Below are 27,596 nucleotides of genomic sequence, written 5' to 3'. Positions count from 1 at the left end.
TGCTGAACATCATTGTTCATGAGAGAAATGCAGATCAAAATAACAATGAGATATCATCTTACCCCAGTTGAAATGGCTTTTATCCAGAAGACAGGCAGTAACAAATGCTAGTGAGGATGTGGAGAAAGGGAATCCTTGTACTCTGTTGGTGGGAATGTGAGTACAACCACTATAAAGAACAACCTGGAAGCTTCTCAAAAAACTAAAAATAGACCTACCATATGATCCAGCAATCCCACTGCTTGGTATGTACCCCCCTAAAAGGGAATCAGTGTATCAAGGAGGTATCTGCACTTCCATGTTTACTGCGGCACTATTTTCAGTGCCAAAATTTACAAGCAACCTAAGTGTCTGTCAGCAGATAAATGGTTACAGAAAATGTGGTACATATACACAATGGAATATTCTTCAGCCATAAAAAAGAATGAGATGCTGTCATATGCAACAATATGGATAAAGCTGGAGATCATTAAGTGGAATAAGCCAAGAACAGAAAGATAAACTTTGCATATTCTCACTAATTTGTGGAACCTAAAAATTAAAACAATTGAACTTATGGACATAGGGAGTAGAATGATGGTTACCAGAGGGTTGGAAGTGGTGAGGGGAGTGAGCATGATTAGTAGGTACAAAAAAATAGAATTCATAAGATATAGTATTTGCTTGCAGAACAAGGTGACTATAATTTCAAAAAATCTTAATCGTACATTTAAAAATAACTAAAAGTATAATTGGGTTGTTTGTAACACAAAGGGTAAATGCTTGAGGTGATAGATACCCCATTTACTCTGACATTATATGCCTGTATTAAAATATCCCATATACCCCCAAATATATACAACTACTGCATGTCCACAGAAATTAAAAATTAAAAAATAAATTAATGGTCCTTCTGGATTATAGCTTGAGAGAGTTATGGTCCCTCTCTAAAAACTGTAGTTATGTGTACGGATATAAGTTTTTGCCTGAATTTTAAGCAGCCTGGGCTTTACAAAAGCCCAGCCATGACCTCTAATCAAGAACCTTGATTTAGATGAGACATTAACCTGTATCCAGAGGTTAGAGAGGTTGACTAAGGAATCAGTGTAAGAAGTTGGGTAGGCTAGGTTGTGTGAATTAAGCCAGCCCATCAGGTCAAAATGCTGGGGACGCATAGCAACTGTGGCAGTGTGGTGGATAGTGTCAGGGATGACTATGAATTCCTTCTGGAACTTACGTCTAATTTTCTCTCTCTTCCAGATACCACTTACTGAACAAAAAAAAAAAGACCTGTCTTTCAACTCTCTCTTCCCCTTTTTCCTTCATCCATCTCCTTTTCATAAGCAAATGTTTTGGCAAAATATGTTCCTTGTTCAGCGTAACTGCTCCCATTCATCCTTTTCACCAAAGTGAAACTTCCCTCTCCAGCATTTGTAGTAACTTCCACATGGCCAAACTGAGGGATACTTCAGTATTTTCCTTTTATTATTCTCTGCTGGGATTGGCAGTACTGACTCTTCTGGCTTTATGAAACTCCAGCTATTGCTCCATTGACAGCACTCTCCTGCCCTTTCCTCCCTGTGTGACTGTGGCTTTTCTATTTCTGTAGGGGCCTCTTCCTTTGCCTATTAGGTGTTGAGTCTTCAGGTTCATACTTGGCCATTGGATCCTGCATTCTCCTCCTGATGGGGTGGTATCCATCCTGCACCTACGCTTCAGCTGCCACCTTCATAGCAACAGATGCCAGCTCTATTGGTTTGTTTTTTAGCCAGAATCTTAAGGTCTGCATTGAAATATCATATTGTTGATCAGATGTCTTCTTGGAAACGAGGTGTATTAAAACTCATAGTTGTGATTTTTAAAAATAGTATTTCTTAGATATTTATTGATTGCCTACCATGTGCAGTACATAATTCCCTGGCTTAGTTAATGATACTAGGGAACTAGTAGTCACTCTAAATTCCACCCTCTTTTTTATACCTTATATCTAACTGGTCTCCATGCTGATATATTTTCCTTCTTATCTCTCACATCTATTCCCTCCTTTCCTTGCCTTTCATCTTTCAAATATTTTTGAGTGTTCACTAGTTATAAAGCATGCTGCTTGTTCTGGTGTTACAGCAGTGAATAAAATCTACCATTTTCTTCCTACCCATGGAGTTTATGTTCTAGAGTGGAAGTATAATAAATTAAATCTTTTGTTTAACTTGTAAATAAAAGGAAAGAAAAGAACTATGTATTAAGGCACATAAAAGAAGGTATTTAAGCTGAAGTGGGTTAAGTAAAGATTTCATTAAGGAGGAAAAATTATATATATAAGAATTAATGTTTTGTTTTTTGAGTCAGGGTCTCAATCTGTTGTCCATACTGGAGTCCAGTGGCATGATCTTGAACCTCCACCTCCTGGGTTCAAGTCATCCTTCTCCCTCAGTGTCCCAAGTAGCTGGGATTACAGGCACCCACCAACATGCCTGTCTAATTTTTGTACTTTTGGTAGAGACAGGGTTTTGCCATGTTGCTCAGGCTGGTCTCAAACTCCTAGGCTCAAGTGATCCACCCACCTTGGCCTCTCAAAGTAGTGGGATTGCAGACATGAGCCACGGCACCCAGCCAGAATTAATGTTTACATAGTGCTTGCTATATGCCAAGTAATTTTCTCAGAAACTTTGCGTGTATTAATACTTTTTTTTTTTTTTGAGACATGGTCTCTGTTGCCTAAGCTGGAATGCAGTTGCACAACAATCTTAGCTCACTACAGTCTCCAACTCCTGGGCTCAAGTGATCCCCCCAACCTCAGCCTCCTGGGTAGCTGGTATGTGCCACCATACCCGGCTATTTAAAAAATTTTTTTCAAGGAGCGAGGAAGATGGCGCTGTAGGACCAACTCAGGATTGCAGCTCCCAGTGAACGCACAGAGGGTGAGTGGACACTGCATTTCCAGATGGATCTTTATTGCCCACAGACCAGGAGATTCCCAGGTGTAGGAGCCCCACAGGCAGCCATTGAGGCAGTTTGGGCCGGCATGGCTGTTTGGGCCGGGGTTGCAGCGCAGTGGCACTCTGTACAAAATACACTGGTTCGGTTGCCCTGTTAAACCAGCAATTGGAGATTTTGGAAGGTAGATTAGCACATTCATCTGATTAAACGGGACTTAAACAGAAAGCCAGGCCAGGAGATTCCTGGGCAGCAACATTGTTTCAGCCGGCGCAGTGGGTCACTGCGTGGGAAATGACACAGATCCCGGCGCCCTTTGAGCAGGCAACTGGAACACCTGGGAGAGAGTCCACTGTTCAACTTAAAAAAAAAAAAAAGGGTTCTGAGGCAGGGAGCCAGGTGATCAGACTCAGCGGGTCCCACCCCCACAAAAACAAACAAAACAGCAATTGGAAACGCTCGGGGTTGAGATTTTCATGGCAAGCACAGCTGAACCCAGGACAGTGCAGCTCGGTGGGGGAGGGGCGTCCGCCATTACCGAGGGACTCGACCCCTACGGAGGTACTCTGCCATTGCTGAAACAGCCTGCTGTTGCCGAGGCAACCGGCCATAACAGAGAGAGTCCGCCATTACAGAGGCAGGCCACCATCGCCATGGCAGTTCTAACCATACCCATATAAACAGGACTACAGGGAATTACACATGGCAACAAAGTGGAGCCCACGGCAGCTCAGCATAGCCACTACAGGCAGTCAGTGACTAGACTGCCTCCTCGCTGGGTAGGACAGCACAACGGATACTCATAAATAAAGCCCTAACTCCCCGGGACAGAGCACCTAAGGAAAAAAAAAGGGGGGCTTCATGAGTTCTGCTGCAGCAGACTTAAACGTACCTGCCTGGCAGCCCTGAATGAACAACAGAGCTCACAGCTCAGCACTTGAGCTCCTATAAAGTACAGACTATCTCATCAAGCAGCTCCCTGACTCCCATATATCCAAAGAGTCACCTCACAAAGGACTGATCAGACTGACAATTGGCGGGCATCATTCTGGGACAAAGATAGAAGAAGAATAATCTGGTAGCAACCCTCATGGTTCCGCAGCTGCTACAGGAGTTCCCCAGGCAAGCAGGGCCTGGAGTGGACCTCAGCAGTCCTACAGCAGAGGGGCCAGACGGTTAGAAGGAAAACTAAGAAACTGAAATACTTCATCATCAACAATCTGGACATCTACTCAGAGACCCAATTGGAAAATCAGCAACTACTCAGACGACAGGTGGATAAATCCACAAAGATGGGAAGAAACCAGTGCAATACAGAGGAAAACACCTGAAACCAGAACACCTTGCCTCCTACAAGGGACCACAACTCCTCACCAGCAAGGGAACAAAGCTGGATGGAGAATGAGTGTGATGAAATGACAGAATCAGACTTCAGAAGGTGGGTAATGAGAAACTTCCATGAGATAAAAGAACATGTTCTAACTCAATGCAAAGAAACTAAGAACCTTGAAAAAAGATTTGAGGAAATGATAACAAGAATGGACAACTTAGAGAGGAATATGAGTGAATTGAAGGAGCTGAAAAACACAACACGAGAACTTCGTGAAGCATGTACAAGTCTCAACAGCCGAATTGACCAAGCAGAAGAAAGGATATCAGAAGTCGAAGAGCAACTCAATGAAATAAAATGAGAAGCCAGGATTAGAGAAAAAAATGCAAAAAGGAATGAACAAAGTCTCCAAGAAATGTGGGACTATGTGAAGAGACCTAATCTACGTTTGATAGGTGTACCTGAATGTGACGAAGACAATGAATCCAAGCTGGAAAATTACTCTTCAGGATGTTACCCAGGAAAATTTCCCTAACCTAGCAAGGCAGGCCAATATTCAAGTCCAGGAAATACAGAGATTACCACAAGAAGAGCAACCCCAAGGCATAGAATCGTCAGATTCACCAGGGTGGAAATGTAAGAGAAAATGCTAAGGGCAGCCAGAGAGAAAGGTCGGGTCACCCACAAAGGGAAGCCCATCAGACTCACAGCAGGTCTCTCGGCAGAAACCCTACAAGCCAGAAGAGAGTGGGGGCCAATATTCAACATCCTTAAAGAAAAGAACTTTCAACCCAGAATTTCATATCCAGCCAAACTGAGCTTCAGAAGTGAAGGAAAAATAAAATCCTTTGCCAGCAAGCAAGTACTCAGAGAGTTAGTCACCACCAGGCCTGCTTTACAAGAGCTCCTGAAAGAGGCACTACATATAGAAAGGAACAACCAGTACCAGCCATTCCAAAAACATACAAAATGCTAAAGAGCATCAACAGAATGAAGATTCTGCATCAACTAATGGGCATAACAGCCAGCTAGCATCAAAATGGCAGGATCAAATTCACACATAACAATATTAACCCTAAATGTAAATGGGCTAAATGCACCAATCAAAAGACACAGACTGGCAAATTGGATAAAAAGCCAAAACCCATCAATGTGCTGTATCCAGGAAACCCATCTCACAGGCACGGATACACAAAGGCTCAAAAAGCACCCAGATATATAAGGCAAGTTCTTAAGGACTTACAAAGAGATTTAGACTCCCACACAATAATAGTGGGAGACTTTAACACTCCACTATCAATATTAGACAGATCAACCAGACAGAAAATTAACAAGGATATCCAGGGCTTGAACTCAGACCTGGAACAAGCAAACCTGATAGACACTTACAGAACTCTCCACCCCAAATCCACAGAAATATATTCTTCTCAGCACCATATCACACCTACTCTAAAATTGACCACATAACTGGAAGTAAAGCACTCCTCAGCAAATGCAGAGCAACTGAAATCATAACAAACAGCCTCTCAGACCATAGTGCAATCAAGTTAGAACTCAGAATTCAGAAACTAACTCAGAACCGCACAGCTTCATGGAAACTGAACAACTGGCTCTTGAATGTTGACTGGATAAACAATGAAATGAAGGCAGAAATGAAGAAGTTCTTCGAAACCAGTGAGAATGAAGACACAACATACCAGAATCTCTGGGACACATTTAAAGCAGTCTCAAGACGAAAATATATAGCAATAAGTGCCCACATGAGAAGGGTGGAGAGATCCAAAATTGACACCCTATCATCAAAATGGAAAGAGCTGGAGGAGCCAGATCAAAAAAACTCAAAACCTAGTAGAAGACCAGAAATAACTAAGATCAGAGCAGAACTGAAGGAGATAGAGACACAAAAAACCCTTCAAAAAATCAATAAATCCAAGAGCTGGTTTTTTGAAAAGATCAACACAATAGACAGACCACTAGCCAGACTGATAAAAAAAAAAAGAGAGAATAACCAAATAGATGCAATAAAAAACGATAAAGGGGAAATCGCCACAGATTCCACAGAAATTCAAACCATCATCAGAGAATATTACAAACAACTCTATGCACATAAACTAGTAACCCTGGAAGAAATGGATAAATTCCTGGACACTTCTGTCCTCCCAAGCCTAAACCAGGAGGAAGCTGAAACTATAAATAGACCAATAACAAGGTCTGAAGTTGAGGCAGCAATTAAGAGCCTACCACATACAAAAAAAGCCCAGGTCCAGATGCGTTTACAGCCGAATTCTACCAGACACACATAGAGGAGCTGGTACCATTCCTTCTGAAACTATTCCAAATAATCCAAAAAGAGGGAATCCTTCCCAAATCATTTTATGAGACTAACATCATCCTGATACCAAAACCCGGCAGAGATTCAACAAGAAAAGAAAACTTCAGGCCAATATCCATGATGAACATAGAGGCAAAAATCTTCAATAAAATACTGGCAAGCCGATTGCAACAGCACATCAAAAAGCTTATCCACCATGATCAAGTAGGATTCATCCCGGGGATTCAAGGCTGGTTCAACATACACAAGTCTATAAACATAATTCACTACACAAAGAGAACCAAAAACAAAAACCACATGATTATCTCAATTGATGCAGAGAAGGCCTTTGACAAAATTCAACAGCCCTTTTTGCTAAAAACCCTCAATAAACTCAGTATTGATGGAACGTATCTCAAAAGAATAAAAGCTATTTACAACAAACCAACAGACAATATCATACTGAATGGGCAAAAACTGGAAGCATTCCCTTTGAAATCTGGCACTAGACAAGGATACCCTCTCTCACCACTTCTATTCAGTATAGTACTGGATGTTCTAGCCAGAGCGATCAGGCAAGAAAAAGAAATAAACGGTATTCAAATAGGAAAGGAGGAAGCCAAATTGTCTCTATTTGCAGATGACATGATAGTATATCTAGAAGACCCCATCGTCTCAGGCCAAAAACTCCTGAAACTGATAAGCAACTTCAGCAGTCTCAGGATATAAAATCAATGTGCAAAAATCATAAGCATTCCTTTACACCAATAATAGACTTAAAGAGAGCCAAATCAAGAACGAACTGCCATTCACAATTGCTACAAAGAGAATAAAATACCTAGGAATGCAACTACCAAGGAACGTAAGGGACCTCTTCAAGGAAAACTACAAACCACTTTTCAAGGAAATAAGAGAGAACACAAACAGATGGAGAAACATTCCATGTTCACGGTTAGAAAGAATCAATATTGTGAAAATGGCCATACTGCTCAAAGTAATTTACAGAATCAATGCTATCCCCATCAAGCTACCATTGACTTTCTTCACAGAACTGGAAAAAACCACCTTAAACTTCATATGGAACCAAAAGAGAGCCTGCATAGCAAAGTCAATTCTAAGTAAAAAGAACACAGCGGGAGACATCACGCTACCAGACTTCAAACTATACTACAAGGCTACAGTAGTCAAAACAGCATGGTACTGGTATCAAAACAGAGATATAGACCAATGGAACAGAACAGAGGCATCGGAGGCAACACAACATATCTGCAACCATACAATCTTGGATAAACCTGACAAAAACAAGCAATGGGGAAACGATTCCCTGTTTAATAAATGGTGTTGGGAAAACTGGCTAGCCATATGCATAAAGTAGAAACTGGACCCCTTCCTGACACCTTACACTAAAATTAACTCCAGATGGATTAAAGACTTAAACATAAGACCTAACACCATAAAAACCCTAGAAGAAAATCTAGGCAAAACCATTCAGGACCTAGGAGTAGGCAAGGACTTCATGACCAAAACACCAAAAGCATTGGCAACAAAAGTCAAAATAGACAAATGGGACCTAATCAAACTCCACAGCGTCTGCACGGCAAAAGAAACAGTCACTAGAGTGAATCGGCAACCAACAAAATGGGAAAAAATTTTTGCAGTTTACCTATCTGACCAAGGGGTGATATCCAGAATTTACAAAGAACTAAAACAGATTTACAGAAAAAAAACAAGTTCATTCAAAAGTGGGCAAAGGATATGAACAGACACTTTACAAAAGAAGACATACATGAGACCAACAAACATGAAAAAATGCTCATAATCACTGGTCATCAGAGAAATGCAAATCAAAACTACATTGAGATACCATCTTATGCCAGTTAGAATGGCGATCATTAAAAAATCTGGAGACAGCAGATGCTGGAGAGGATTTGGAGAAATAGGAACCCTTTTACACTGCTGATGGGAGTGTAAATTAGTTCTACCATTGTGGAAGACAGTGTGGCGATTCCTCAAGGACCTAGAAATAGAAATTTCATTTGACCCAGCAATCCCATTACTGGGTATATATCCAAAGGACTATAAATTGTTCTACTATAAGGACACATGAACACGAATGTTCATTGCAGCACTGTTTACAATAGCAAAGACCTGGAACCAACCCAAATGCCCATCGATGATAGACTGGACTGGGAAAATGTGGCACATATACACCATGGAATATTATGCAGCAATCAAAAATGATTCCTTTGAGTTCGTATCCTTTGTAGGGACATGGATGAATCTGGAGATCATCATTCTCAGCAAACTGACACAAGAACAGAAAATGAAATACCGCATATTCTCACTCATAGGCGGGTGATAAACAATGAGAACACATGGATACAGGGAAGGGAGCATCACACACTGGGGTCTATTGTGGGGAATAGGGGAGGGACAGCATGGGGAGAAATGCCAGATGTGGGTGAAGGGGAGGAAGGCAGCAAATCACACTGCTACATGTGTAACTGTGCAACTATCTTGCATGTTCTGCACATGTACCCCAAAACCTAAAATGCAATAAAAAAAAGAAAAAGAACAGCAGAAAAAAAAGAAAAATGAACAGAGCTTTAGAGCTCAGTAGGCCAAAAAAAGAAGAAACAACCCAAACACATACCAAGTGATGAATGAATAAACAAAATATAGTATATCGATACAATGAAATATTCAATCACAAAAAAATGATGTACAGACACATGCTAAAGTATGGATAATCCTTGAAAACATGCTAAGTTAAAGAATACAGGCATAAAAATGTCACATAGAATATGATTCCATTTGTATGAACTCTCCAGAATAGGTAAATCCATTAAAAAAAAAAATTTCTGTAGAGCTGAGTCTCTGTGTTGCTCAGGCTGGTTTTGAATGCCTAGCCTCAAGTGATCCTTCTTGCTTCAGCCTCCTAAAGTACTGGGATTACAGGTGTAAGCTACTGTGTCCAGCCTGTATGAATTCTTCTAGTCTTCTTATTACCCAATGTGATAGGTTCTGTTGTTATTTTATAGATGAGAAATCTGAGAGGTCACAACTTGCCCAAGGACACACAGCTAGTAAGTGACAGAGCTGTGACTCAAACCTAAACATTCTGGCTCAAGTCTGTATTCTTTTTTTTTTTTTGAGGCAGAGTCTTGCTCAGTTGCCCAAGCTGGAGTGCACTGGTGCAGTCTCGGGTCACTGCAACCTCTGCCTCTCAGATTCAAGCGATTCTCCTGCCTTAGCCTCCTGAGTAGTTGGGATTACAGTTGTGTACCACCACACCCGACTAATGTTTTTTTGTGTGTTTTCAGTAGAGATGGCGGAGTTTCACTAATGTGGCCAGGTTGGTCTCAAACTCCTGACCTCAGGTGATCTGCCCACCTTGGCCTCCTCAAGTGCTGGGATTACGAGTGTGAGCCACTGTGTCTGGCCCAAGTCTATAATTTTAATCATTGCATTGCTTCTTAGTGTGGGGATTTTTGAGGAGCAGAATGAAGAGGAGAGCCCTGAGACAAAGGAAGCACTGTATGTGAAAAAGTGCTTAGAAGTCTTGATAAATCAGGAAGCCAGTCACAAAAGGCCCTGTAGTCCAGTCCAGATTTGGTTCCTTATTCTTAGATCTATGGCAAGCCACAGAAGGGTAAAAGCAAAGGAGATTTGGCCTTCATTATGTATTGCTCGGGTTACTCTAGAAGCAATGGGGCACATGGTGTTTTATTCTTCCATTCTAAGGTGCTGTTTACAGTAGGAAACACTATCAAATTATACCTTTCTGGGAATAAAACTACAATTAAATTACACATAGCTTTGTTTTTGAACGAAAATTTGTTTTTAAGCCAAAAATAACAGTGTCTGTCTACACAGTTTATATTATGTAAGAATTCATTCATATATTACTTCATTACATTGAAAATCCAAAGACTTCTAAATTATGCTAGGCAGTCTGAAGTCTTATTGGGCATTCTTCAGTTATGCATAACATCAGAGTAACACCACATTTTCTGTAATGTGGTTCTCAAGTAAGTAGTTTTTCTTTTTTTACTATATTGACTATATAATTTAAACTGAATAATCAATTTGCATCTGAAGCAGAACTGAGATGAGGGAACTAGAAATGTGAGGCAAAAATGATATTTCTTTGGGACCAAGGAAGAGAGAATGAATATTTCAAAAACCCAAGGAATTACTGTTAAAGTAAGTTTCATGAACCAATTTTTTTTCTCCTTTTTACTTTCCTTATCTTCTTAGAAGTAACTGTTAGTACATTCTGTTTGTATTTTGAGAATCAAATTGGGTTATTTATCATATTTTCTACTCGAGTATCCCTCTGTATATGTATAATAGAGTGCACTTAGTGATGGCACACATAAAAATAAAATTATTTTAATAACCATGTGACCCAGCAATTCTACTCCTTAAGTGTATGCCCAAGATAATTGAAAACAGTTCAAACAAGAATTTGCATACAAATGCTTGTAGTAGCATTATTTGTAATAGCCAAAAAGTGGAAACAACCTAAATGTCCATTAACTAATAAATGAATAAACAAAATATGGTATATCTTAACAGTGGAATATTAGCCATAAAAGGAATGAAGTACTATATATGTTACAACATGAATGAATCTTGAAAACATTCTAAGTAAATGAAGCCAGATTTAAAAGACCACATGTTGTATGATTTTGTTCAGATATCCCTGACTTATAATTTTTTGACTTTATGATTATGTGAAAGTGATTCAGTAGAAACCATACTTTGAGTACTCATAAATTATTCTGTTTGTCACTTTTAGTGTAATATTCAATAAATGACATGATATATTCAGCACTTAATTATAAAATAGGCTTTGTGTTAGATGATTTAGCCCAACTGTAGGCTAATATTAGTATTCTGAGTACATTCAAGGTAGGCTAGGTTGGCTAAGCTATGATGTTCAGTGGGTTAGGTGTACTAAATGCACTTTCAACTTACAACATTTTCAATTTACGATGAGTTTATTGAGATGTAACCCTATTGTAAGTCATGAAGTATCTACATGTGAAATTTCCAGAATAGGTAAATTCATGAAGACCAGTAGATCAATGGTTGCCAGCAGCTAGGGTTATGGAAGAATGGGGAGTGACTGCTACTTGGTATAGGGTTTCTTTCTGAAATTGTGAACATGTTCTGGAATTAGATAGGTGATGGTTGTACAATATTGTGAATATATTAATTACCACTGAATTGTATACTTTGTAGGGTAAATTTTATGTTATGTGAATTATATCTTATTAAAAAATATTCATCTTTTTTTAAGTATTCTTGTGGGGGCAAGATAAATGTAACTAAGAATCTAGGAGCAGTGTTAAGATGTATTACCATAATATATATTCCAGTTAAGCCCAGGTAAACGAGAGCTAGACCTCTGGGCTGTTTCTTGTTTTTTAACATTCTGGAATATGAACCAAAAGTATGACTCCCTTAATGGCAAAATATGATGCGATCTGAATTAACGTAAATAATGAATACGTTCCTTAGAAAATGGGCAAGTCAGTCTTGGAAGAAGAGAAAAAGTAGTCATGGGGCAAACGTTGGCAATGGCCACCTTGTTTGTCTATAGAGTCTACAGTGTGTGGAGAGAGAGTTTCAGCCGACCAACGGAGAAGATTCAAGTCTATCTGTAGACTTGTAACCTGTAACAGTAGGTTAACATAGCCTGACACCTTAAACATTCAGTTACTCTAATTTGCTTTTTACCCTCATACTTCCTAAACTACCTTCTGATTGGCTTTCAGAATGAATGTATCAACCAGGAGAAAATATGCTGACCTTAGAAACTTGAGGTATAATGAGTCCTCTTATGACATTTCTCATGGTCTGGACAATCGATAGATGGGCCTTCAGTAGGCATACTTACCTGGTTTTTGAACCACTAAGTACTGAGGACAAGACAGGAGACTTGAACCAGCATAACAAATGTTACCCCAATAAACCTGTTAGGAATTAGCCTTTAATCATCACAGCCAGCAACTTTCCACCTGGATGGTGTGTTGTAGCCAAACATGAGAAAGAGGGAATTTCTACGTAAAATTTTCCCCCTCCCCTCCTTTCCCCTCCCCTCCCTTCCCCTCCCTTCCCCTCCCCTCTCCTCCCCTCTTCTCTTCTCCTCTCTTTCTCTGTTTCTCCTTCCTCCCTCCCTCCCTCCCTCCTTCCATCCCTCTGTCTCTCTCTTTTTTTTTTTGACAGGGTCTTGCTCTGTTGCCCAAACTGGCGTTCAGTGATGTGACCATGGTTACTGCAGCCTTGACCCCCTGGGCGCAAGAGATCCTCCCACCTCAGTCCCACCAAGTTACGGGGACGATAGGCATGCCCCTAAATGCCCAGCTTATTTTTTAATTTTTTGTAGGGATGGGGTCCCACTGTGTTGCCCAGGCTAGTCTTGAACTCCTTGGCCCCAGCGATTCTCCTGCCTCTGCCTCCCAAGTGTGAGCCATGGTGCCCAGACTAAGTCAGGATTTTCTTTGGCATTTTGCACCTTTTCTGTTGCCTGTTTTTTGAAAAGCACAAGGCATTTAAAGGATAAGGTGATGTTGTGGGTAAACTGCTAGATAAGTCAGGGCTCCAAAACACTATCATATTTATGTAAATGCTGAGTCTGACTAAAAAAAGTAACTTTCTAGTGTGGAACTCTTTGGTCATCCGGCTACCATCTCTTTATCAGTCTGCTTCGTGCTTTACTAAAGAGTCATCAGTTGATTTTATGTGTGGCAAGCAGCAATATATTCTTTGTTAAATTCCATTACAATTATATACTTTAGAGCCTACTGAGAGCCCTCTTGTGAAAATAAGTCCTTTTTAAAAATCTTTGTTATTATAGCATCTAGCTACGTGCTTTAAAACAGTCTACTCATTGTGCAGGGTCTGGATTAAAAAAACCTCTACAGGTAATTGTTATTTGAAATAATTCTTTTCTCAATAGAGTTGATGATCTGATTTTTTCTTAGTAAAATGCAATCATTTTTTCCCCTGAAGTTAAAATTCATCTTTCAGGAAATAGGAGAAGAATATATCCCTCAGAGTAAAATCTCAAGATTTAAAGTTGATGCTGGTTTTTTTGTTTGTTTCTCTGTCAGGTTTACCTGTCTGTCCTGAGCTGGTGAGGGAACACATACCTAAAACTAAGGATGTGGGACACTTTTTATCTGTCACTGGGACAGTGATTCGAACAAGTCTGGTGAAGGTTCTGGAGTTTGAGCGGGATTACATGTGTAATAAATGCAAGTATGGATTTGTCGTCAAGGCTGACTTTGAGCAGTATTACACCTTTTGCCGGCCATCCTCATGTCCCAGCTTGGAGAGCTGTGATTCCTCTAAATTCACGTGCCTCTCAGATTTGTCTTCATCTCCAGCCAGGTGTAGAGATTACCAGGAAATCAAAATTCAGGAACAGGTAAATGATCACATAAATGAGATAAATAACAAATTTAAAGAAATGTTTTTCAGCTATGGGCACATTGGTGGGATTAGGAAACACAGAATGGATACAAATGGACTTGTGTTATCACTTTGTAGAAGATCAAGCTTGAAACTGTTCCATGTATATCTGAATATAGTTTTTAGAAACCATGCAGTCATCATCCTTTTTAGGTAGAGTATTGATAAGAAAGTTGTGAAATGACTTAATTATGTTAAAATTAAAGAAATGAATATTTAAGAACTCTACCCTAGCTGTTCTTAACAGAAGAACAGAAGAAAAGTAATGTTCTTAACTAAAGGATAGGAGATTAATTAATGCTTAAATGGTTAAACATTAGAGCGGCAAGGCATGGCTGCTTGTGCTTATAATTGCAGCTAGCTACTCAGGAAGCTGAGGCAGGAAGATTATGTGAGTTCATGATTACAGGTGGCAGTGATCTATGGATTGTGCCTCTGCACTCCAGCTTGGTTGACAGAATGATAACTTGTCTCTAAAAAAAAATAAAAATAAAAATCACAGTGGAGTGCACAGGATTTGGAGTTTGAATCCAATGTTATTTGCTGTGCTAAATGAAGTATTTGTAAACACTCTTAAACAAATAAGGGTGAGCCTGATTCTCATTTGCTTGCAGCTTGAACACAAAGGTTTATTCTTACCTAAAGTAAGTAAGAGATAGGCAGTTCAAGACTAGTTCATTGTTGAGAACTCAGACTCTATTTTTCTATTCAACCATGCTTTTATTTATTTTTTTTGAGAAGGAGTTTCACTCTTGTTGCCCAGGCTGGAGTGCAATGGCATGATCTTGACTCACTACAACCTCTGCCTCCTGGGTTCAAGCGATTCTCCTGTCTCAGCCTCCCAAGTAGCTGGGATTACAGGCATATGCCACCATACCTGGCTAATTTTGTATTTTCAGTAAAGACAGGGTTTCACGATGTTGGTCAGGCAGGTCTCAAACTCCTAACCTCAGGTGATCCGTCTGCCTCGGCCTCCCAAAGTACTGGGATTACAGACATGAGCCACCGCACCTGGCCTCAATCATTCTTAATACATGGTTTCTCTTCTGATGGTTGGCTGTGGGGCCAGGATGCTGGCTACAACTCCATCACATGTGAATTGTAGTCAGAGAACAATAGACAAAAGTGCCTGTCACTTAACCAATTCTCCACTTAAGCAGTCTCCTCACAAGTCTCCTGCATTGTCTACTTATGATATCTCATTGGTCAGAACTCCATCATATGACCATAGTGTTCAATGTTCAAGGGAGCCTGGGAAATAACAGTCTTTGTATTAGGCACGTATCCATATGGAATAAAACTAGGGTTCTATTACTAAGGAGTAATCATAGGAACTGGGCAATTTGTCCCAGGCCTTTTGATTAGCGGTCAGGAAAGAAATACCCCTCTTTTCTAGAAAAGTTAACTTTCTTATTAAATTTAGTAGTTGGAGCATACATTTACTCTGACCACCTGCAAGGTAGCTTATATAGATTATATTTAGAGATATTTTCCATGTCGGTGTTTTATTTAGTGAATTCTGAAACTGATAGTAGGCATAGTTTTCAAGAAAAATTACTTAAAGCCCCATTATAATTAAATTGTATGATAATACCAGAGAAATGGAAATAGTAATTACAAGTACTGCTAGAGTTCTGGATACTTAACATGTATTTTAGCATACTCAGAATTTGTTTTTATTGCCAGGTTCAAAGGCTATCTGTTGGAAGTATTCCACGATCTATGAAGGTTATTCTGGAAGATGACTTAGTGGATAGTTGCAAATCTGGTAAGAATTATTATTTTTTTTTAGCTTGTGTAGGAGGTCCTAAAGTATTGATTAGGAAAAGCCACTTTTTATTTTCCCAAGATCATTGGCAAGGGAACGTAGATGCTTTAATTGCTCACCTTGACAATAGAAACTGGCATGCAGGTAGGAAGTGACAGCAGGAAGAAAACTGGGCTAGACCTGTACAACAGCAGCTCGTCGAGGTGCTTGTTTTATGGATGAAGAACCTGACTTGCCTAAGGTTGTAGAGAATTAAGTGGGACAATTGGAACATGAATCCAGAACCACCGATATCTAATTTAAGGCTCTTTTCAGTGCACTATAACTTCACAGCAGGAACTTTAAAAAAATATAGTGAATTTAGTGGGCAATTTTATGAAATGAATTACAGAAGGCCACTCTGTTAAATGTTGCTGCATGTCTTATTGGTGTCCATAAGAAAGATCATTCCTCTCTGCTCTGTGCTGGTGTCACCATGATAGGAGTCACAGATTTTGGTCTGCTGTCTCCTGAGGGTCCTTAGTGTTTTCACTGGCTGATCACCTGACTTGGGAGGGAACTTGAAACCCATACTTAGTGAAGAACTACACATGTTTAGCATGGAGAAGCCTGAGGAAGGACATGACAGCCAACTTTCAATAGTTAGAAGACTGTCACATAGAAATAGAATTGTAATTACAGAAGTTACTATTGGGTTTCAGTGGGTTAGGCCACAAGAAGATAGATTTTGACTTGATTCCTAATATTTAGAGGTGTCTAACATGGGACTTGGATGGTGATGAGTTCTTTTTCTCATAGACAGTCTAGCACAGCATATACAGTACATCGTTAGGGATTTAGGCCTAACAGTGGCAGTTGATCTCAATAATCTGTAATGTTCCAGGCATTTTAAAGACGTTATGAGCCTCAGAACTGTTCTGGAAATCTGAGAACTCCAAAAGCCTGATTGTTCCAGTGTCATTCTGAGTTTATGCTTTACTCTTTAGGCCAACCAGTCTAGTCCTAAGCTCTCCTTTGTCACTCAACTCATCATGTTTCCTCTCCTCACTGGGGAGACTAAGAAGAACTCAAACTTAAAAGTATTTCCAGAAGGGTGAGGTTTTAGTCATTTTGGGCTGTGTGTTAGTCAATTCATGTGTTGTTATAAAGAAATACCTGAAGCTGGTTAATATATAAAGAAAAGAAGTTTAATCGGCTCACAGTTCCACAGGCTGTACAGGAAGCATGGTGCAGACATAGGCTCAGCTTCTTTTTGAGGCCTGAGGAAGTTTACAATCATGGCAGAAGGGAGATGGGAAGCAGTCACACGATGAAAGCAGGGAGCAAGGGTGGGGAGGGAGGAGGTGCCACACACATTTAAATGAATGGAGCTCATGGGAACTCAGAGAGCTCCTTTATCACCAAAAGGATGGCCAAGCCATTCATGAGGGATCCACCTGCATGATCCAGACACCTCCTACCAGGCCTCACCTCCAATACTGGGGATTATAGCTCAACATGAGATTTAAGTAGAGACAAATATCCAAACTGTATCAGGCTGCTATAACAAATTACCTTAGACTGGGTGGCTTTAGGAACAAACATTTATTTCTCACAGTTTTGGAGGCTGGAGGTTGGAGATCAGGGTGCTCGTGTGTTTGGATTCTGGTGAGGGCCCTCTTGTAGGTCGCAGATAACTGACTTAATGTATAGTTGTCTACATAGTACACTAATGAGATAACAGCTTTGATTATGGATTGCCTGCTAAGCAACCCCCAAATATGTCAAAATACCTTGCCCATATAGGACTAGATATTAACCTAAATATGTAATATCTATCTCAGCAAAGCAGCTCTTATATAAGCTCAGCCTGAACATGTAAATATCCTTTGAACGAGAATAAGATCTTTTCAGGTACTTCATCTAAACTGAATGCTTTCTGTTCTGGAAACAAGTCTTAATTTGTTTTTCTTTCAAATGTCATCAATAATGAAGGATGGATAGAAGCAATCTACCAATAGCTATTTTTCCATGTATCCATGGCTATAAACCTCTGTGGGAATCAAAAGACATAAATAGTATGTAATCCTTGCCCTTTAGGAATTTACGATCTAGTTAGGAACCCCACTTCGGCATGTGCAGAGTAATGAAGTTGGAGATTGTGTGCTGGTAAATGTCACTGCTGCAGGAGATCCGAGAGATGGGTCTGACTGAGAATGGCTACAGTATAAAAGATGCTGCAGATGATGTAGGGGCACAAAGAGACTGGATTGTAGAAAAGTAAGAATTTCAGCTTCCTGAAAATAACATTGCTTATAGCATTACTTTTGAAAGATACAGAAGTTTAAGATGAATATGTGTTGCCTTGGACTGTCATGTGTATCTCACAATTGTTCTGGTGATCATATGAATCTGCCATTCAGTAAATATTTGAGTAAATGAAAACATGTGTATATTGAAGGGCTTTTAAATGTATTAATTACCTTACAAATGTAAAGTAGGTTTAGTATAAAAATAGCTAATATTTATTGAGTACTTACTGTGTTCTAGATATTGCATAAAGCAATTTACGTAGATTATCTGATCTGATTCTCACTATAGTACTATGATGTAAATACAATCATTCACATTTTGTAGGTCATGAAACAGGCTTAGGAAAGGTAGGTAATTTGCCCAAGGTCACATAGCCTTATGAGCAGTGGAGCTGGGATTTAAATCCAAATCTGATGAGGTCAGTACTCTTGGCCATGCTTCAGTGCTTTCTATTTTCCACATAATCACTGTTTATCAACATTAGATTATTACTTATGGGTCATATATTTAAAAGTTAAGTTCCTCATTTTATTAGTTTAAAAACAACCTAAACATAATCCATTAAAATGACCATAATAGAGAATTGTTCCATGTGCTCATGTAAAGTGCCCCCAATTATTTTATTTATTTATTTATTTATTTATTTATTTATTTTGAGATGGAGTTTCGCTCTTGTTACCCAGGCTGGAGTGCAATGGCGCGATCTCGGCTCACCGCAACCTCCGCCTCCTGGGTTCAGGCGATTCTCCTGCCTCAGCCTCCTGAGTAGCTGGGATTACAGGCACGCGCCTCCGTGCCCAGCTAATTTTTTGTATTTTTAGTAGAGACGGGGTTTCACCATGTTGACCAGGATGGTCTCCATCTCTTGACCTCGTGATCCACCCGCCTTGGCCTCCCAAAGTGCTGGGATTACAGGCGTGAGCCACCGCACCTGGCCAAGCCCCCAATTATTTTAATCTGGAAATTTGGGGTGAGACAATATAGTAAATGATCATCATTCCTGATTGGGTTTGAAAATGATTAAGGAGTGGCTTAGGAAAGATCTTGGAAACTTGTAAAGCTCTTACTTAATGTGTTTGTAACCATTTAGTATAAAGTTGCCTTTAGCTAGAAATGTGCCTTCTATTCTGTGAATTGGCACCACCAGTTCCATGCATTTAGCATTTTCCTTTAGGAAATCAAAAGCTCTGCAGATTACATGTTGAAATTTAGAGAGGGAAAGGCATTTTTCATCAGCATATTCCATATAATTGGGACAAAGGCTGGGAAATGAAGAATTGCCTGTTAGTTCTGAGACAGTGTTTATTATGCACAATATAAATACCAAGATTGAGGTTGGGGCACGTCCAAAACCCTACATTCAACACGATTAAAATTTGGGGGGACCAGGATTATGATTTTTTTTCGTCTTTGTTTTTAGCCCCCTTTCTCCAGTACCAAAATATCGAATGGCAAACATTTGTATATAACTGATGCATTGCATTGTATATCGTAATAAGCACAGATGGCAGTGTTTGGCGAGTGTGCCTATAAACTACCGGGGTCTCTTAGGAAAATGTATGAAAGTTGCCTCTGCCTACCAGGAATGGTGGGAGGGTTTCCTCAGGTGGGAGAGAACCATCAACAAGGATCAAGCAGGATTGTATCTTGTGCTTTTATATTTTGTGGGAAGGAACTTTGAAGTAGAGCAGTTATTTATTCATTTCTTAGTTTGTTGTTTCTTTGGTTCACTAAAAAAGATGGGGGGCATTGAGTAAAATATTAACAAATGAGTTAAATAAAAATGAATGTGTAAGAAACTCAAACTACCTGCCAGTCATCACAAGGTTGTCTCTTTTCCTGACTCCAAATTATAGTTTAACTTTCTGGCTGCAATTCCCACATCTTTTCTCTAAATGAGAGCTAAATGGTTAGAGACTTGTGTGGATGAACATTTCACCCAATGTAACTGATGAATGAATCATCCAGTAAACTATTTTCCCAGTGAAGGGTAATAATTTGGTATGATTATCATGTAGCAGGTTATTAAAAATAGGAAATACTGACTGTGCAGATACAAATGACTGTCGGGAACAAAAATCAAGAATCTGGGGTGTTATTCTGCCCCTAAATTGTTTTTGGATGAGTGTACACACTATAAACTCTAGTTAGGTAGTGGTTTCTTTCTAATTTCTGGTCCTTTGTTACGTTGAGTCTGTGTTCAGCATGCAGGATGCTACTAGTGCTAGACTCACTTGGTGCTTTTTCCTAGGTGATGACCTTACTATTTATGGGGTCGTAATGCAACGGTGGAAGCCCTTTCAGCAAGATGTGCGCTGTGAAGTGGAGATAGTCCTGAAAGCAAATTATATCCAAGTAAATAATGAGCAGTCCTCAGGGGTCATCATGGATGAGGAGGTCCGAAAGGAATTTGAAGGTTTTTGGGAATACTATAAGAGCGATCCCTTTTCAGGTTTGTGTTTAAGGGTATACAGCTGATTATTATGAATGGTATTACATTCAGTGGTTAAATATCATGTCTGTGATTTGACAGCCTTATATGCTGCATAACTCAATGGCCGAGTTTAAAGGTTAGCATTAGTCATACCTCTAGCTGTAGTCTCCCTTTGAATCCCTTTTCTGTCACACTCTTCTATTTAGCAATCTGCCCGGAGATATTCCATTTCTTTTAAATACCACATACACTGCCTAGACAATTTCAGAGTTTCCTATCATATCCATTAAAAATATACTTCTTTAAAAAGGTGAAACTCATCCTGTTATGAAACCTCATCCCATTAAAGCTGTTGTTTCTCTTTGATGTATTTTCAGTAGTAAAGGTAACTTTACACTATTCTGGCTGAAGATTTTAAAATAGGGAATAGAAGATGCAGACGATAAGCTTTGTCCTCACAAACAAAAATTTTTACTGTGACATTCAGGTGTAATTACATAGACTAAAATATCACAGCCACTGGGTTTGTAGTGTATTTTACTGAAAAATCTCAAGCGTATAAAGTGCCAATTAAATCTTCAAGTGCCTGTTTTCATTTCTCCATGGAGATACCTTCTGAGAAAAATAAACTGAAGCCAGTAGTAGACATTTCTAATAACACGGCCCTCAAATGTAAGATATATTGATTACTTTATTTTAAATCACCTGCTGAATGAGATAGATATTATTTTTTAAAAATAAGGCTCTGGCTGGGCGTGGTGGTTCACGCCTGTAATCCCAGCACTTGAGGAGGCCAAGGCGGTTGGGTCACTTGAGGTTAGGAATTTGAGACCAGCCTGGCCAACATGGTGAAACCCAGTCTCTACCAAAAATACAAAAATTAGCCGGGTGTGGTGGCGTGTGCCTGCAGGCCCAGCTGCTTGTGAGGCTGAGACAGGAGAATCTCTTGAGCCCAGGAGGCAGAGGTTGCAATGAGCTGAGACTGCGCTACTGCACTCCAGCCTGGGTGACAGAGCCAGACTCTGTCTCAAAAAAAAAAACAAATAAACAAACAAACAAACAAATAATCCTTCCATTTGCTTAAATAGGGACAGTTTGCTTTTATTTTTTGGGATTTTTTTTTTTTCATAAGTGTATAGCACATTAGTAGTTCCTGATCTTTCTTTTATCTCATCTGTATAGAAAGGAGCAAAAGTTCTCTACATTATAGATTTATGAAGCAAGCACTTTAAGAATCATACATTTTTAAGTGATTTTTAAAAATTAAAATGGCTTTCTTTTTTTTTAAGTAGACAGGGTCTCACTATATTACTCCTAGGCTCAAGTGATCCTCACACCTCTGCCTCCCAGTGCTGGGATTACTCTATGCCCAGCCTGAAAATGGTTTCTTAACAATTTGGTCCTTTTAAACGTTTGTAACTCTTCCTTGGACCACTGTTATTTATTACAGTGTCACAGCTCAGTTCTACCTCTTAATGAAGGGAGGGCCATCATATCGTACTCTAACCAGATCTTCAGATGTGCTTTGTGCTGGCAATTAAAGAATCTGTCTTGTTTTAATTAGGCTACTGTTGCATGAGCCATTTATTGGATAAAAGGCAGAAGTAAATATAATCTTGTGAGAAATATAAGTAGGAAGATAGCAAGAAAATGAGGCAATATTTCTTTTGTTAGTATGAATGGATTCTCTCTTAGTTTCCTATGGACCAGCACCAGTGCACTTTATTTCTCCGTTTTGGAGTGTTCTTGAGTGTGTTGGAGGGAGGAGAGGTGAAGTTGGGAAGCTGTATCCAGTAGGACGTCTTCATTTTGCTAGTCTAAAGTTGGAGAATGCCTCAATGCTTAGTAATTGGAGGTTGACTTGCTTAAGACCTGATCCTGTGGGTACTAGATAGGATGAACCTAGGGGCCTTATTCTGATCTGCAGTAACCTCAGGGATTCCCTGACTCTGGTGTTTAGATGTTAGAAACCCAGATATAGGGATTGGAGTGTTTTGGGCCATCTGAGCCTACTTTGGGGGTGACTGACTTAAGTCTGAGATTACTTGAGGGCCTACTAAGTTCTCTTCATTGAGATAACTGAGAGCCACACAGGAGTAGATAACTAGGCCGTTGCCACACTGTTGACATGGTCTAGAATTAAAAATTTAGGAGGGAGGTGAAGATGGGGGTAGTATTGTGCTAATAATGCATTTTCTTCCATGATAACAGCCATGAGAGCTTCTGCTGCCATGATCCAAGGAATCAAGCTTTTCAACTTAAATGACAAATTTAGGACAATGGCCCTTCCTTTTTGCTTCTCTCTGGGACCCCAGTCCTACCTTTGTAGTCTTTTGTGTTGACTACAGTATGAGGAAATCTTGAGATCAGAAAGATACACAAGCTAACAGTTACAGTAAAGTAGTCCCATTATATGCCAGTTATTTATGTGTTGTACACTTATTAACTCCCTTGATCCTCAACAATGCTATGTTGATACCGTTATAATCCCAATTTTACAGATAAGGAATGGAGGCAGAGGTTAAGAAACTTGCCCAAGGTCAAGGCAGCTGGTAATTAATAGCTCTGGGATTTGAATCCAAACATGACACCAAAACTTGTGCTCTTACCATAGGGATATGCTTCCCATCAGCATGTTACTCAGTAAAACTGGCTCTAAGTTTTGGCTTATGTAATCTCAGATCAATTTGCCTACTCTTGAAACTGTTTGTTGGAGCTATTTCTTTTTTCCTTCCATGTGTAATCGCTAGATTCTGGTCAGTTTACTTACCTGCTGTCAAGTCTTCTTATCTGCTTGGATTCCTGACCTTTCTGTAGGCTTTCTACCTCCAAACACGGAGGATTCCTTCTGGCAAGTAATGAAATTCCTGGATTTACCAAATTGGGATCCTTTTATACTAAAAGATTTTCTCACTTCACCATTTCTGCCATCCCAGGCTACATCATCATAGATTAGTTGCTGCTGAATCAATTTTGATTCCAAAAAGTAGCCTTTGTGTATAGGGCTGTAAGTCATGGAAAGGCTCAGGAATGGCTTGTTGGAATTCCGTAGGTTGACTAGGCCAATGACTGAATGAAATATCTGCTTTATTCATGGATGAGATAGGCAAATTCACAGATTTGGTGCATTGATATTTCTGAAAACAGAACCTCAAATAGTGATATTCTTTTATTTAAAGCACATGATCAGAATTCAAGATCTCATGCTTATACTGCTAGGGTTGTGATATGCAGTGATTTTCTTAATGCCTTGATGGCCCTGTTACTTTGTCCCAGATAAAACAGAATGTACTATAAAAATTAGATTTTATAATCCCAGCACTTTGGGAGGCCAAGGTGGGCAAATCACCTGAGGTCAGGAGTTTGAGACCAGCCTGGTCAATATGGTGAAACCCCATCTCTACTAAAAATGCAAAAATTAGCTGGTAGTGATACATGCTGATAATCCCAGCTACTCAGGAGGCTAAGGCAGGAGAATTGCTTCAACCCAGGAGGCAGAGGTTGCAGTGAGCCGAGATTGCATCACTGCACTCCAGCCTGGGCAACAGAGTGAGACTCCATCTCAAAGCAAAACAACACAAAAAAAAACACCATTTACCAAACTGCTCAGAGAAAATGTTGAGTTGACTTGAAGGGTTGATTTTTACTTTTCTTCTTACATCTTTGAAGAAGCTTCGTGAGCTCCAGCTACCTCTATATTTAAAGATTACTGACTTGTACGATCTGATTCATTATTTCTGAGATTTAATACCTTTTATTTAGGCAGTAATTTTACTGAAATTATCACATAGAAAGTACACACAGTGGCTCATACCATTGGTAAGTGCCGGGTGGTAATCCCAGCACTTTGGAAGGCCAATACAAAAGGATCGCTTGATCCCAGGAGTGTGGGCCCACATTGCTCCAGAAAAAAAAAAAAATTAGCTGGATGTGGTGCCGCACACCTGTAATCCCAACTACTCTGCAGGCTGAGGCAGGAAGACTGCTTGAGCCCAGGAGTTTTAGGCTGCAATAAACTATGATCACACCACTGCACTCCAGCCTAGGTGACTGAGTTAAGACCCTGTCTCAAAAAAAAGGACCTTTTGAATCAAAGCAAAGTTATTTCCTCCCTTAATCCTGTTAGTCATTTGGAATTGGACCTCTTGGTCATTTCACATAACAGAGTATATTTAAATGAGGATGGTCAGATAGGGAAGGAAGGGAAATTTCAGTTGGAGTTTTTTGAAAATTACGCTGACTTGTGATCTTTCTGCTTTTCCTAGGAAGGAATGTAATATTGGCTAGCTTGTGCCCTCAGGTGTTTGGAATGTATCTAGTAAAGCTTGCTGTGGCCATGGTGCTGGCTGGTGGGATTCAGAGGACTGATGCTACAGGAACACGGGTCAGAGGTTAGTACCTGTTTAAAAATTCTGAGTAATAATGCAAGGAGAGAAGCTAGAACTTTTTCTCTGCTGAATAAAAACTGCTTGTTGGGCTTTATTTTCCCATTGTAATCTTATAAAGCTGATAATTGAATATCTCTTACATAGTCTAGCATCTGTATATCAGAAGCTACTTTCTAGAGTTCTAGAAAGACTGAAACAAGTTAGATTTTTCAATGGCATATACATTTGCTGTAGCTTATAAGGATGCCACAAAATAAAATCTTTGTTTCTATTACTGTATATTTTGTCAGATCTCTGGTCTGCTTTCAAAAGGAAAAAGATTAGAAATAGTGCATTTTAATGTCTCCAGTCAGTGTCTCTCCATCTGTGGCTGTCACTGTGTTTCTTTTAGACTGCTGCTCTCAAGTCATCTGCCTGCTGATTCCCCTTCTGCTGGTAGATAGCAAATGTGCCATCTGCCATGGGGTGCTGCTGCAGGTCACACCTTCACGAAAAGATTACTCTTAAGTGTATAATTACGTCCAGATGGCAGAAAGCTCTTTTGCAGCTTAACCAGCTCTTTAACCAGATACGTAACCAGAGTCTGGCATACGGGTTATTATGGCCCCATGTATGGGCCCATAATAACCAAAAATTAAACCGCAGACTAAAAGGACATTATTATAAATCAGGCTGTTAGTAGGGACTTGAAAACCATATAGTACAGTGTAGCATAGTAAGCATAAAGTGTACTTATATCACCTGTTTTGCAAGACACTCTGCCAAACGTTGAGCTTAAATAGGGGTTTCCTATTAATGTATTTAGGAAACATTTGAGTATTGCTGAAGAAACTTGTTTGGTCAGTGAAATATATGAACCACAGGATATGCATATGTTATTTATGTTATGTTTGCAAAACGAGTAATTATTTTAAGATATGCATTTCACTAAGTTACTAAAATTTTCATAAATGATGATCTTCACTTAACTGTTGGAATTATAAGTAATTTGCTTGTAAAATCCCTAGTACTTCTAAATGCTGAAATAAAAATAGAATAAAATACTTCTATGACTTGCATGCAAACATTTAATCATAGTAGTTTGATGTTTTAAAATAGTCAGAAACTTTATAAGCCAAAAATTTTTTTGTTTTTTTTAGAGACGGAGTCTTACCAGTCTCACATTCCTGGGCTCAAGTGACCCTCTTGCCTTGGCCTCCCAAATGCTGGGATTACAGGTGTGAGTCACTGCACCTGGCCTCAGATATTTTTAAAAATGTTAAACATAGGGCTGAACACCTGGAAATAGCACATAATTTATTAATAGAATTTAGATGTTCTGTCACATTTAGTAATCAATTAGGAACTGTTATATTTATGACCGCTAACTTTTTAAAAGATTTTCTAGTTAAATCCTTTCTCAAACAACCATATGTAAAAGTACACAGTAAAAACACTATATAAAATTTGTTGGCCTTCCAGATGGATCATTTTCTAATTATTCTTATTTATGGGTCCTTTTATGGAAATCTAAAACTTCATATATTTGCTTTTTCCTAGGTGAATCTCATCTTTTATTGGTTGGGGATCCTGGAACAGGAAAATCTCAATTCCTCAAATATGCAGCAAAGATTACACCAAGATCTGTGCTGACCACAGGAATTGGATCTACTAGTGCAGGTACTCTATGTGACAATTTCAGGTATTTAACATTACTTCAGAAGTTAATACGATGTTTTTTTTTCTAATGAAAAACTACCTATAATAGAATAAATTTCAAGCTAATTTTTGAGTTACTGCTAAAAATGGAAGGAAATAATGCAATATTATTTTGGTAGCTTTAAGAAAATATCTTGAGAGCTCCACCTTCACTTTTGCATCTTCATTTTGAACAATCCTATTCATAGTTTTCTTTCTCTAGTGATTACCTTCATAATTTTATGCAGGAAAAAGTCTGTATCATCTGGCATTTTATGAAGACTCAGCAACCAGAATGTTAAACTAAAGAGGGGGATATTCACTTTACCAAATATGGCATAGAGCTTAAGGCATTTTCATGCTCATAAATCTGATAGGGAACAGTAGCTCCTACTGAAATTTCTTAGGTAGAGAATGTTTATTAGTATTTGGAAAATATACTTCCATCATTGCAATGTAGAGGTTCATTCATAAGTTGTAATGATTCTTTAGCCAAGTACATTTAAAAGCCTTTGCTGATAGAATGTAAAGGTTTGATAAAAATTATTTTGAAAAATGTTTGATGCTATTTTGTATTTTTATAGTTTTGATTGGGTAATGTTCCTGCTCTTCTAAAAAGAGACCCTTGGCTTCACACATTTTTTAAATATTTGCTACTTGTTAAGGGAATCAGATAACTTCCATTGGCCTAATGAATGCTCAAATTTCTAATGAGAAACTTGGACTTTAAAATATATCGTACAACAGAAAATGGCCCATTAATGGTCCTATGTAAGTGGACCTATGTAAGACCTATTAAGTAGGTCTCAGGTTTTAAAATATAACTGAATAGTATATTAACCATCGACAAGAATGGATTTTTGGAATTGAAGAAGAGTAGACAAATTTCAGGATACTGGAATGGGAAGTTGGCAGGAATATATAAAGAACATTTCTCATGCATTTTAAATCCATATGACCCAGTGTTCTAGAGTTCTGTATAAAATGACACCAACAAC

The 27,596-nt window shown here is 39.1% G+C and overlaps 1 protein-coding gene across 7 annotated transcripts in view; it reads left to right on the top strand.

The window, feature by feature from the left end:
• MCM9 (minichromosome maintenance 9 homologous recombination repair factor) overlaps positions 1-27,596 on the top strand; it is a 146,189-nt gene that overhangs the window by 8,216 nt on the left and 110,377 nt on the right. For 6 of the 7 annotated variants that reach the window (XR_013534507.1, XM_002747021.7, XM_035296589.3 and 3 more), the window contains 5 exons: positions 13,679-13,995; positions 15,726-15,807; positions 20,351-20,551; positions 24,799-24,924; positions 26,461-26,580. Coding sequence is in view for 6 of the 7 variants with exons in the window: in XM_002747021.7 (XP_002747067.4) it covers positions 13,679-13,995; positions 15,726-15,807; positions 20,351-20,551; positions 24,799-24,924; positions 26,461-26,580 (846 nt within the window). In the remaining variant the exon portion in view is untranslated. Of the gene's footprint in view, positions 1-13,678; positions 13,996-15,725; positions 15,808-20,350; positions 20,552-24,798; positions 24,925-26,460; positions 26,603-27,596 lie in introns of all 7 variants that reach the window. The other variant, XM_008994956.4, reaches the window with a different exon arrangement.

The sequence above is a fragment of the Callithrix jacchus genome, chromosome 4, assembly GCF_049354715.1.
Source record: "Callithrix jacchus isolate 240 chromosome 4, calJac240_pri, whole genome shotgun sequence".
In the NCBI taxonomy this organism is placed as follows: domain Eukaryota; kingdom Metazoa; phylum Chordata; class Mammalia; order Primates; family Cebidae; genus Callithrix; species Callithrix jacchus.
This window is presented reverse-complemented; position numbering and strand designations above follow the sequence as displayed.